At 39.2% G+C, this 12,248-nt stretch overlaps 1 protein-coding gene across 2 annotated transcripts in view; it reads left to right on the top strand.

The window, feature by feature from the left end:
- The window catches only part of asic2 (acid-sensing (proton-gated) ion channel 2), a 489,469-nt gene extending 485,594 nt beyond the window's left edge, over positions 1-3,875 (top strand). For both annotated transcript variants that reach the window (XM_023299503.3, XM_023299501.3), the window contains 2 exons: positions 110-178; positions 1,808-3,875. In XM_023299503.3, the coding sequence (XP_023155271.2) occupies positions 110-178; positions 1,808-1,909 (171 nt within the window). In that variant the 3' untranslated portion in view covers positions 1,910-3,875. The remainder of the gene's footprint in view (positions 1-109; positions 179-1,807) is intronic.
- The last annotated feature ends 8,373 nt before the right edge of the window (positions 3,876-12,248 follow it).

The raw sequence follows: 12,248 nt of genomic DNA, 5'->3' as shown, positions 1-12,248 counted from the left end.
CGTTCGCCACCTTATTATTATTTTTTTACTTTGCAGTTAAATGTTGATTACAGGAAAAGCTCATGGAGATCTTTTTATAACAGACTGACTTTTGTTTTCTGATTTGCAGGTGGTGAAAGACAGACTACTGGACCTACTGAGCAGAGAGGAGGAGGAGGAGAGTCACGGAGAGGATGTGGTAAGAGTGGCCTTTAACCCTACACTTTTCAGTCATTCTCCACTGAAAGCTTCGCACAAGTGGAGCGTGTATAATTCTGTGTAATTTCACTCTCTCTGATCATGCATATCAAACCTTGCACTATTTCTAACCATCCGCATGAGCATGTAGAGGGAGCACTCAAGCAAGACTAAGAACGTGTTCGGGACCCACTGCAACATGCCAATTTGTCAGGAAAAGCTCAGCTCCTGGAGGGAAATCTCCATGAATTCAAGCAGCAATGAGGAGTGACTGTATGATCTTATGCTCTGCTAATAAACACATACATGAACATCATATCTGAGTTAAATCAACCAAACTGGAAGTGACAGAATGAGGAGGAGCTTTGGGTTGGTTTGAAATTGTATGAGGGTATCTGCAGGGTATTCAGTGATAATTACAGTGCACAGCAGAAGTGTGTACACCCCGGTGCAGTTTCATTACTTCTAAATAATTCTAGTATTTCTAAGTTACACAAGAGTAACTGATGAAGATTGGAAGCTCATTCTTTGATCCAATGAGACCAAGATGAATTTATCCAGCTCAGATGGAGTCCAGCATGTCTGGTGTGAACCTGGTCAGGACTGCCATAGTAAATTCATAGTCCTGACTGAAGCACGGAGGTGTGTCTGTGATAATATGAGGTTCATTAATGTAAAACATGTTGGGAAGATGAGATTTAGAGGTGAATGTTAAATACTGGCTGACAGGATGACTACCAGTCTGCAGAAACCTGCCAGAGGTCGAATATCTCAAAGCACACTGCCAAAACCAAAAAAGAGTTCCTAAAGAATGAAAAGTAAAAACTATGACCAGGCCAAGTATATTACCTGACTTGAATCCAATAGACACCTTTGGGGTATTTTTAAGAGAAAGACGGAGCAACAGATGCCCTCCAGCAAAGACCAGCTGAAAAGAATATGATCTCTGAAGAACAGCAGAACATCTCTCCAGAAATTCGGAATACTCCATGCTGAGGAAGATCGAGTGTCATTAAAAATAAAGGTGGGCACAGGAAGTATTGAAAAAATAAAAGATTTGAAAGTCAGTAATGAATGCTGCATTGAGTTCTTACAGTGGTGCCTGTATTTTTTAAAAGAGTAGATCAGAACAGTTAGTTTTTGATTTTAAACAAGAGCAGATACACTGCTGTTCAACAGTAATGCAGTTACTGTAAGGTCGTACAGTGTTGACTCATTTGAAATTTAATTACTATGATTCAGAGTTCAGCTTGGAGTTTGGTTTGTTTAAGATTTGTTTTCTGTGTACTACATGGTACTCTCCCAAGAGCTTCAGTAGAAAACAACTGGACTTTTCATTTAGATTCTTAGAGATTTCACCTTCATCCAAGAGTCTCCTTGAGCTCTGAGTGTTCAGGAGTTTCAGATGGTTATAGTCCCTCCAGGTCTCATTGCTAATGTCCCATTTGCGGCCCAGGACTCACCTGTCTCCAGGGGTGAATGGTTGTCCGGTTGTTCTCTACTGAAGCTCCTAGGGTGACCATGACCTGGATGACTCAGAATCTAAAAAGACATCTGCCTTGTAAGTGTGCTCCTTCTCTGCCACTCTGCAGTCTGACCTCGCTTTAAGACTCTTTCAATCTTCTTGCAGAGTTCCTGTGACCCAGTGGCGAACCACTCCGAGTCCATCAGCCACACCGTGACCGTCCCCCTGCAGACGACACTGGGCACCCTGGAGGAGATCGCCTGCTGAAGCCCTCCTCCCTTCCCCTCACAGTCAACACACATCCAGCGGCTGCCTCCCTTCACCGGGTGGCGCTACATCCTTTGTTATGGCATCCGACGGGACCTTAACAGGGGAGGGGAGGAGACGAGGACAGGAACAGGGGTTGGTCTGAGGACAGCGCTGCGCTCTGTCACACCCTCCTGTCTGAGGCACTAATGGGGATTAAGGAGCTGTCAGCTGGACTTATCAGCACTCTCTGTCAGCCTGCACTGTACTGCTATGGGAGGGCGACCTCTGCTACACCAGACCCGCAGTGGGGTCCAATTCTCCACATACATGCACACACAAAACCAGACATCGGGTGGGGCAACTACCCATAAAAAGGGGGACTCATCCCTGTGCAGCATATCTATGTAACAAACACATTCATATGTCGCTCACTGCCAAATGAACTGTACAAAAAAAATTAGTTTCGAACTGTCCAAACTGCATGCGTCGCTCTATCTTGCTCTCTTTGCTGATGCATACGCTGGACTGCAGTGTTGCTTTACTGTACATGTGTGCCATTTGTCTCTCTATCTGCAGGACAGGCCCCACAATGAGGGGCCCGGGCGAGAAATCGAATGTACAGATTGAACATATGGTTTGTTTAAAATCATAGTTCAGGTGTGACCAATCCATCTTTGAGCAATTTATCATTTATTACTTAATTATTGTGGGGTAGAACGGGGTCAGAAGGGGGGGGGGGAGGAATATTTTGCTCTGTTTACTGAAAACAGAGTGAAATCTGAACATTTTGCCGCCCGCGTCTTGCATATTTTATTCACCTGTCAGTTTCAGTTTAATCACTTTACTAGAAGGAGAGTTTTGCTACAAGACTCCTGCGGTGCTAAGCTCACGTTTGCAGGCATCTTTAAAGGAATGTCTAACTGGTAATTTATGTGGATAACAGACTGGCTTCTGGGTGCTGCAGCTCACCAGAGCAGCCCAGCAAAATGAGATAGAAACCAAATTTATCTGCAGCAAGACAAGTCCAGAACACCTATGAATATAGCCGGGATGTTGTTAAACTATTACTTCATTAAGAATATGCCAGGGTGATATTTCGGACAGTTATTAATTTTTTATCAAGGATGCTAAAAGAAATCCCCAGGCTTGACAAGTGTAAACACTTTTTCATGATGATAAAAATTACTACAAAAGCACCACAAGCAGAGTTTAGTTGGGATGTTTGTCTGTTTTTTAAGATACATACAGGGTCTGCAGTGTTATGATGTAAATAATTGTCTTTTTTTTTTCTCACAAAAACGGGTACCACGCAGACATGCCTGAAGCAGATCTAATTTCAAATAATTTTTGTACAAACATCAACTCCAAGTCCAGAAGGAACGACATTTCTCTCACTTTTTTTTTCTTTTTTACTCAATCTGCAGTTCTCAGTAGGTGAGTATGTTATGTAACCGCCAGTAGCATATTTGGGGTAGTCGAATGTCATGCTGAAAATGAAGGACACACTTTGCTATGAGCACCAGACATCCTTTTCGGTACAGGTTCAGAAACAACCATTACATATATACGGCTTTACACCAAAAGCTTTTGTGAGACTGTTTGGAAGATTTAGTGTATCAGAGTTTTCTAGTCCATGATCCTTCTAGCATGGTGTCTGTCATCATGGTAATGTACATTACAGGTAGGAATGAATTCAAGTGCTTCGTGAGACTGTCTGAATTATAATTTCCCATCTGTGGCTCAACCTGCTGTCTCTGTGTACTATCTCATGTTGTGGCTTCAGACGAACACAGTCCTCAGCCGACCTGCAGCGGCGTCAGACCGACGTGTCTCGCTTCTCTCTGGTGGCAAACAACACTGGATGTTTCTTCTCTCTTCTTTGGCTTCAATTGTTATCGCAGGACAGCATTTTCTCATTTTGTGATGCAGCATACAGTGTGTGTTTTTAATGTGAAACGATTAAATGAAAAAGTTTGTTTTTGCAGTGGTAGGCGTGTTGTTGTGGGAAAGCAGAGCTGCAAGGACATCTGAAGGGCTTTACGCTGTATATAAAAGATGATGTCTGAAAGTGACATGAAAGTGACTTACATCTGTGTTCTTTCTAATGGCCAGCAGAGCACGACTGCTCGAGTTTTAAAAAATCTAACTATATAAATGTCTATGAGAAAATGACTCCTACTTGATCGGCTACCTCAGTAAGCATTTTTCTACTGAATTTATATTCTTAATCGGGGGCTACGTTCGTATCTTAAATAGAGTCTGTGTCTTTACAAGAGCCATTGTACAAGAAACACAAAACAATACAACAAGACTGAGGTTTTGTTTGCATTTACGTGTTTTTCTAAAATGGGCATTTCTTCCTTTATCGTGAAAAAAACCCTGATAAAAACTATAACAGGTAGGCTACCAACTCTGGTGTGTCAATTGAATGAGTGAATCACATCTTTTAACGCTGTGTTAATGCGTGAACATGTAAAAAGTTCTGTTAGCAAAGTTAAAACCAGCACAATTTTGGCCACTTTTGCCACTGCACAAAATTACCTCGTGTAAGCATTTTAGGGATGTCACAGACCAGATCAAGACAATCTTGAACAGATCCGTGTCAACAAGAACCTAAGCTTGATTATTTGTTTATGTCCACTGTCACACATGTTGAAGAATTTTCTTGTTCAGTATCCTTTTTATCGATTATGTACCTGTATTGCTGGAAAAGGTGGAGACACACGATACAAGCCACAAAAGCTGCAGGTATATATGTCACTGGGATATAGCGACAATGTTCTAATTGATCCTGGCTTTTTTTTTTTTAGGTCATTAAGCCACACTGAAGTCTTTGTCATGGTGCCGCTCTACTAGCTAAATCCCCACTATGCTCTCTTTTTGCCTCCTCAGGTCATTATAGTATTAAACAGTAGGGCTCCTTGTGGCACAACCAGGTACTACAGCTATTCCACAATACTAGACGAGTGTGTTAACTGGGAAAATGGTATCAGCAGGGACTGATTGATAAAGGGCAAAAAATTCCTCATCAGAGCATCCCTAATCTGCATACTAATGATAAGACATTTTGTTGTTGTGCATAATCTGGTCTAGGGATAGCCTGCTGATCAACATGGCTGTACTCAGACATGTCATTTCTTGGGAGTTGTACACTGTGGCATCTGAATTGAGTTCATTCTCAGCCTTTATAAGTGGGAGTTGGAAAGAATGGCAGAGTGAGTTAGCACAAAGCACCTGACAACCCTACAATAAGAAGGGAAGAATAACAAGCCATGCTGGATCAATTGTACAGTAGCTTGGCAAAGGTACAATTTCTGCCCGACATCTGTGCCACATTCTCCTAATATCAGATGATGTATTCCTCTATTTGGCCTCAAATGATAGTAGCAGCCAGGACAATGGAGTAGGTATACTACAGCAGCAGAAAAATCCACTTAAAACCCGATTTGACTCAGTAGTCAGGTTTTATTAGGCATCACTACTTTTAAGAAAAATCTAATTGTTGAGGCAGTGAGCTCAGTGGTTTCACATTTGTTTTGCTAATTCAGTTTGTAATTAAAATAATTCTTTGAAGGAAAGAGAAGATGTTCAACTTTACAACTGTCTCACCGGTAAAAGAATAATAGCAGTAGTTACTGGGTGTACTGGGGGGATTTATCCTCGCAAAGACTTCCAGTTCAGTTTAAATTCAGAGCACAGCAGCAGTTAAATTTATGGAGTTAACTGTTTTGTAAAAGGACTCCTTTTTGGTTTACGTAAATTGATATTCTCCACATTGCCAAGGACTCTTATCTGCTGCAGGCTGGAGTTCAGCCCCAGTTCAGTCTCACTTCATTTAGTAGATATTTAGGCATAGGAAATTGCCTGCAGGTCAGCCATAGTGCATCAGCAACTCATTGTAAACACCCTGATTGCCTTGGTGGAGTGGGAACTCACACACACAGTGGAGGTTGCACTAGTACTTAAAAGGGCATTGTCAAAACAATAAGATCAAATCCTTTGGTGCGTTAAAGTGTTCCGTGAATCAAATTTGTGTAGTAATGCAGGAAGAGAAAAACACTGAGCTCAGCCAACGACAGAACTCGGTTGTAAAGTTTAAGAGACTGTCTACCCAAATATGTCAGGAGGCTGTTGTATTCTTCTCAGCTTTTGCAAAAAGAGTCTAATTTGTAAACCCCAAAACAAAATTACTATTTTCGATATTCCAGCGACCAATGTGATTCAACCAACAAAATACTGATGGCAGTGTTAAGGGATGAGAAGTCAGCCAAGGATCATGTCTAAGTTGCTTCACTGGAATTTGAGTCAACAAAGCTACATTCTCATTTAGGTTTTCTTCATTGTGAAGCACCCAAATTGCAAGGCTTTTACTTTGAAAGTGCCACAACATCTATTAAGTTAGCAACTGGACTTTGCCCCAGGAGTACCTGTCTTAAGTTTTGTTTTCACTTGTTTCATTTCAGTTTCCAGTCACTGTTTTATTAGGCTGATGCACCGAAACTACACAGAGAGATTAATTCTTTATTCTTTATTGAGTTAAACATAAACATAAGCATATAAAGCAATTCTGAGGAAAATCAATACATTGTTTCTCAAAGGGAGCGAAATAAAAGTTCAAAGAACTTATCGAGTCCACTCCCCAGTAATTGAAGATACAATTATTCCTTACATTTTAATTCGGTAATGTTAGCTATATTCACATAATCATAATCAGAACTGATAGTCATCATTCCACCATTTCCATATATTTACTAGTTCCACTTCATTCCATTCATAATATAAAACATAATCAGAAAAAAATGAAAGACATATATAAAATAAATAAACAAACCAATCACACATCTCAACATATATATTCATATACGTAAGTACACATATTTTGCATTTTGTGTTTTGTATATCATTAGGTTTTGTCTGAACAGCTTCATTTGCTGGCCTTCTGGGGTTTGGGTTCAGTATATTTAAGTAATAATTCTGTTTTCATTTCCTTTTTAAAGATATCCAGGCTATTTAATTCTTGTAAGTTCCTGTCAAGTGCATTCCAGATGTTTGGACCCTTTGTCGAGATACTAAAACTGGTGCACTGTAACTTACGTTTTTTCCCCTTTAGTTGGTGTTTCTTTCTGGTGTTATATTCATGATCTTAGATTAGATTAGATTAGAAAAATATACAACTACTTTCTAGAAGCTTGACTAAGTTTAAGCACCAAAACTGCTTGGTAATGTCCAGGAAAATGACACAGTTTGGACAAAGAAATCACCCTTTCTCAACTTACTTGAATCTTCTTCATTTTGTGGGTTAACAGGAGGATGAATCCAAGACGTATAGTATATGATTGGTTGACTGAATAAACACGACAAAATAAATGGCAACGATATGATGCTTAAACATATATTTGTGATATGATGTCGCAAAACAAACATAATCTGGCAGAAAAAAAACCCTCAAAACCCTTTTGAAAATGTAGTTTAGTTGTACAGGAAGGCAATATTCATGACTGGTAAGCAAAGATTAAGGTAACAATGCACATTTCAGAGGCTTGAAACTGTAAAAAAAATTGCTCAAGTAATTGATAAATTATTGAAATAACCACCAACAATGTTCTGTTTGCTGAGTGTATTCCTAATTGTTTCAGCTCTGCTGCAATGTAATAATATCACAAGATTTTCTGTTTAGCTTTCGATGGTTGCTGCTGACAGATAAACTTAAAAACAACTTTGTGGATTTAAATTAAATTAGTTTTGCTTTTGGCACAGAAAGACCTTTGGAGCAAATTTCACCGCTGGAAGACAAAGCAACATGATTTTTTCCTGGTTTGGATGGTTCAAGGACGGTGTTTTCACCATTTTTGTCTGAGGAGATTTTTTTTTTTTTTTTAGTTTTTTCATCTTCAAATTTTAATTTAGTTTCACTAAATGTATTTTACCTTAGAAAAACTACTCTTTTAATATTCCATAACTTTTTGTGACATTGATTGCTAAATTCTTGCCTGTGTGACTCATCTCTTACACTGAATTTTCTTTTTGACTGTTGTTGATCTTTGTGAGAACAGTTACAACCAGCATCCCTCACTAGGTACGTATACGAGCTTGTGAGAAGAGTTTTAAAGCTTTTAAGCTTTCACCTCAGATTCAGATGCTTAGGAACATTTTTTTTTTTTTTGCTATTTAAATGCAGAGTTTGCTTTTGACTGTAGGCAGCTTGTTATTCTTTTATTATATGCACTTAAGACATTTTGGGTGTTCCTAAAAGGGAAATTATTGTCAAGACAAACTGAATACTACAAAACCAAACCAGTGGAGCAATAAGATATATTATATATTATATATTATAGCTCAAAATATGATTATTGATCATAATGCTAGTCACAAGGCCAATTTCAGAGATGCCTTTTTTTTATAACCAGTGTGTCCTGAAGATTACACAACAATATTCATTTCTAGGTGTCCTATTTTAATAAAACTCACCCTATGTACAGTTATCCTGAACAGAGAAATTAGCTGTAATGACTAAAGCCACTTTATTTTTACAAGGATGTAAACATGTTTATTTCTGCTGTAAGTTGGACATTTTAATGTGGAGGTCTACGGGGATTAACTTGTTTTTGAAGCCAGCCCCAAGTGGCCAATTGGGGAACTGCAATTTTTGTCTCTGGCTTTATTTTTCACCCCAGAGGTTGTCACTTTAGCCCCAGTTCCACAATAAAATGACAACCTAGTTTGCATTATCTAATGACTTTCCACAGTACACTCATGAATAAAAGAGCAGAGCATCAAGCTGGATTCGAATCCTGCAGGATTTAAATCCAACTTGATTCAATCTTCTCAGCAAGCGCACTTAATTAGACATCACATGATTGTTCTCTTCTTTCATGTCAGCCAGAGAAAGGCAGTTAGTGCAGAGTGAGCAGATGAAAGACAAAATGACACATAATTGGAGTTTGACAGTTGTATGATCAATGACAGTGAGACATCCACAGGAGAACTGAATGAAGAAAGCATTGAACATCAGAAAGAAAAATGGAGCTTCATTTACTCTTTTTCACTACTTCTACCAGTCATTGAGACAGCAGATTATTCATTTTACTTTCAGTGCAATGCTACAGGTGCTATTTCCAACCTCAACTGTTAAAAGTTTCACTTCAGCAAGGACACGGTGAGGACAAAGCGTTTAACCTTCGCATCTATAATTTAACGCCTCCAATTTGATCTCACAAAAAGCAATTGTGAGCACATAATTGCATTCTTAACTCAAAACAGGCGCAAGTTTGAGGGGCTGTTGACTATTCCAGACTGAATGTGATCTGTTTGAGCACTGGAATAATCTACATCTTTCATGTGTGTGCTGTTACCTGAGGCTGAATCGTATTTAATTACCTGTTGACTCTGCTTAGTGCTTAAGCGAGTTGATCAGGGTGCTCGCCTTTTCATGTGTTCCTAACGCCCCGGGGAAATCAGTGGCATTCGGAGGAGTTAACGAGGCTAATAATCATGCAGCTAATGAAACGACATACACATCCACCTACCTTCCGCTCTCGAGTCGAGTGTCAACATTCCTCAAGATCCTCGAGACAGTTTTGCTATCAGGGAGTCTGCGTGTGGCGTGATAATTACTGAAACAAGGCTGCAGCATCCCACACGTCTCGCAAATCGTCATGGCCTGATGAGTTAAAGCCCCATACAAATTCCCTTAAAGAGATTTAGAGGAAGACTTTGAAAGTGAAGTTGCACAGCGATGTGTGTGTTGGCTCGTGTTCATGTGCACAATAGAAGACTGGATTCAGATTGTCACTTAAACTTGGCTCATGAGTCCGTTCTCTAGCTCTGGTTGGTCAGATTAGGAAATACAAACTATGGCACTTGATGAAAACTGCAGATGGATTTAAAATCATCTTTGTCGACTGGATTCCTCAGGGAGACTTAAACATGTCATGGTGCCAGAGCCGACTTTGTCATGAACTCTTGCTCAGCTTTTGCTTTTTTTTTTTTGTTTGGAGGCTTTTGTATTCAGGACGAAAAGCCACAAGTTAGAGAGCCGCTGACTTTTAATCTTTAACAAGGCATTTATTATGTATTTTTCTTTCATGCAACATCTTCATCTGAAATGTAAAGCTTTCAGTTAAATGCAGTGGAATAATAGGTACAATGTTTGGCTTTGAAATGTGGAGTAGCAGAAGTATAAAGTAGCATAAAAGTTAAGTGAAGTAGACCCATTTAATTACTTTCCACCTCTGACCCAAATTGTCAATATTTAAGAGAGTTTCAAGAAATAATTGTTGCAACAGTAATTGAGGTCATACTAAGACAGAGAAAAATAGTTGTTATACAAATGTGACTAAAAAAGAACATATTATCCTGCAGGTTATGTTAAAGGTTGATGAAAAATACTTCGAGGTGTTATTTTCGTCAAGAAGTTCCTCTTTCCTGAACTAATAGAAATAAGAACGTGAAAGAAGAAAATGAACAAGATTAAAAACGTACATCCTTGTCAGAGGCTCTGTGAGGACAGTGTTGCTTCGAGCTAAATGCTAATGTCAGGGCCTTTTCATACCTGCAGTAACAATGTTAGCATGCTAATGTTTATTAGGTATAATGATAATTATGTTCATCACCTTAGTTTAGCATGTTAGAGGGCTATATCCATTCATCCTTTTTCTAGTGTTGAGCTGCTTTCGCAGCAAGCTGAGAAGGGAATTCCAGATATTTGTCTCCCCAGAAATGTTCCTCCTCAGGGATCCCAAGCAGTTCCCAGGCCACATAAGATATGATAAGATGGTCTGGTACACACCTCTATTACTGCAGATACTGCACCAGTGCATCGTTTTATCACACAATCCATTTTCCTGTGAACAAGATGCTGAGATACTTAAACTCCTTCACTTGGGACAGCAACAAGGGAGCAATCCTTCATGTTCCAGAAGAGAACCACAGCCTCAGACTCGGTCTCTAGGTACCGAGGTCTCTAGGACCCGCAAGATGATGAACTATGTCTGGGCATGCCTGGGAAAATCTAACGAAGGCCTGTAGCGACCCTGATGTGCAAACTGGTCCTGACTAAAGGGTGAAACACTTAATCAAAGCATCTACAAGCTGGTTCCCTTCAAAGTTTCCCTCAGGATAGCTGCGCTTAGAGTCTTGCAGTTTTATCTGGTAAAGCGAATGATTAGAGTTGTTAGGGCTGACACAGTCTCAACCTATTATCAAGCTTCAAATCGGTAAGAAACCCAGCTTGCTGGATTGGAGCCAGCTGTAGAATGCAAGCCACTTTGTGTGACATTTGTAGTGAGCAGAACAGGCACTGTGGAATGAACTGAACGCCGAGGTTCTGATTGTTTTCCCGGATGTTTGACACTCAGCAGCAGACTTCCCAGAGTGTGCCACTGAAGGTTATGATCAGATGATACCAACAAAGCCAAATTACCTGCAGAAAACAGAAACACTAATTTTGTGTTTCTGTTTTAGATTTTTAACTTTCTGAAGGTCCTTGAACTACTTATGCTTTTGTTATGTGCCATACAGTGGCAAAAAATAAACTAAATCCAGACTTTAAATCATCCAAATCACTTTTTTTCTATATGTCCCATTTTAAAATTGCATTAATTTTATAAATCTTAAATTATACACACATATATGTCTATTCATTGATTCAACTGTCAACCAAAATTTATTTGAATTGAAAATAATTACTTAAATTTAAATGAAAATCTGATGACTTTTTCTGTTTTTACCATTAACCGCAAGCCTAACTAAGACGAGGTAGGACGTGAATGAAGATTGACAAGTTCACAAATCCTTAGAATTCCTCTCAGGTCATTGATTTAACCCCAAAAACTCCATATTTTGAACCTCTTCCTAGCAATGGCAAGTTGTAATATTGTAAATAAGTTTCATTTTCAAGCCAGAAAGAAAGTTCCCCCTGCAAGGTGACAGAAGTCTGAATCTGTATTTTTGAGACTGCGACTGTCATTGTGTTTACTGCCTATTTTTCTCATGCTATGTCTTCTAGCATATAAAAAAAAACAAGTGAACTATCTAAAACACTGAATTTTTGCAACAGTAGGTGTTTAATAAGAGAACAAATACAACCCTCACACATCTTACATACTATTTCAAACTACTCAAAATGCAAAACAAAACAAAAACAGATGTAAAGGTTAAATTTAATTAAAATTAACAAAAGAATTTTTAAAAATAGAGCACAACTCCCACAGCAGACAGGGTGATAATGGTGTGTTATTGTGTGAGCTGCTCAGTAAAATGTATTGCAGCAGACAGTGACAGATAACAGGACCTGCGGGGCAGATGTGGGCCAAAGCAATGAAACAGAGGACTTGAGGGGAAACCTTTAGAGAGGAGC

Source organism: Amphiprion ocellaris, chromosome 19, assembly GCF_022539595.1.
Source record: "Amphiprion ocellaris isolate individual 3 ecotype Okinawa chromosome 19, ASM2253959v1, whole genome shotgun sequence".
Classification (NCBI taxonomy): domain Eukaryota; kingdom Metazoa; phylum Chordata; class Actinopteri; family Pomacentridae; genus Amphiprion; species Amphiprion ocellaris.
Note: the sequence above shows the minus strand (reverse complement) of the source record. Positions and strands in the feature narration are given on the sequence as shown.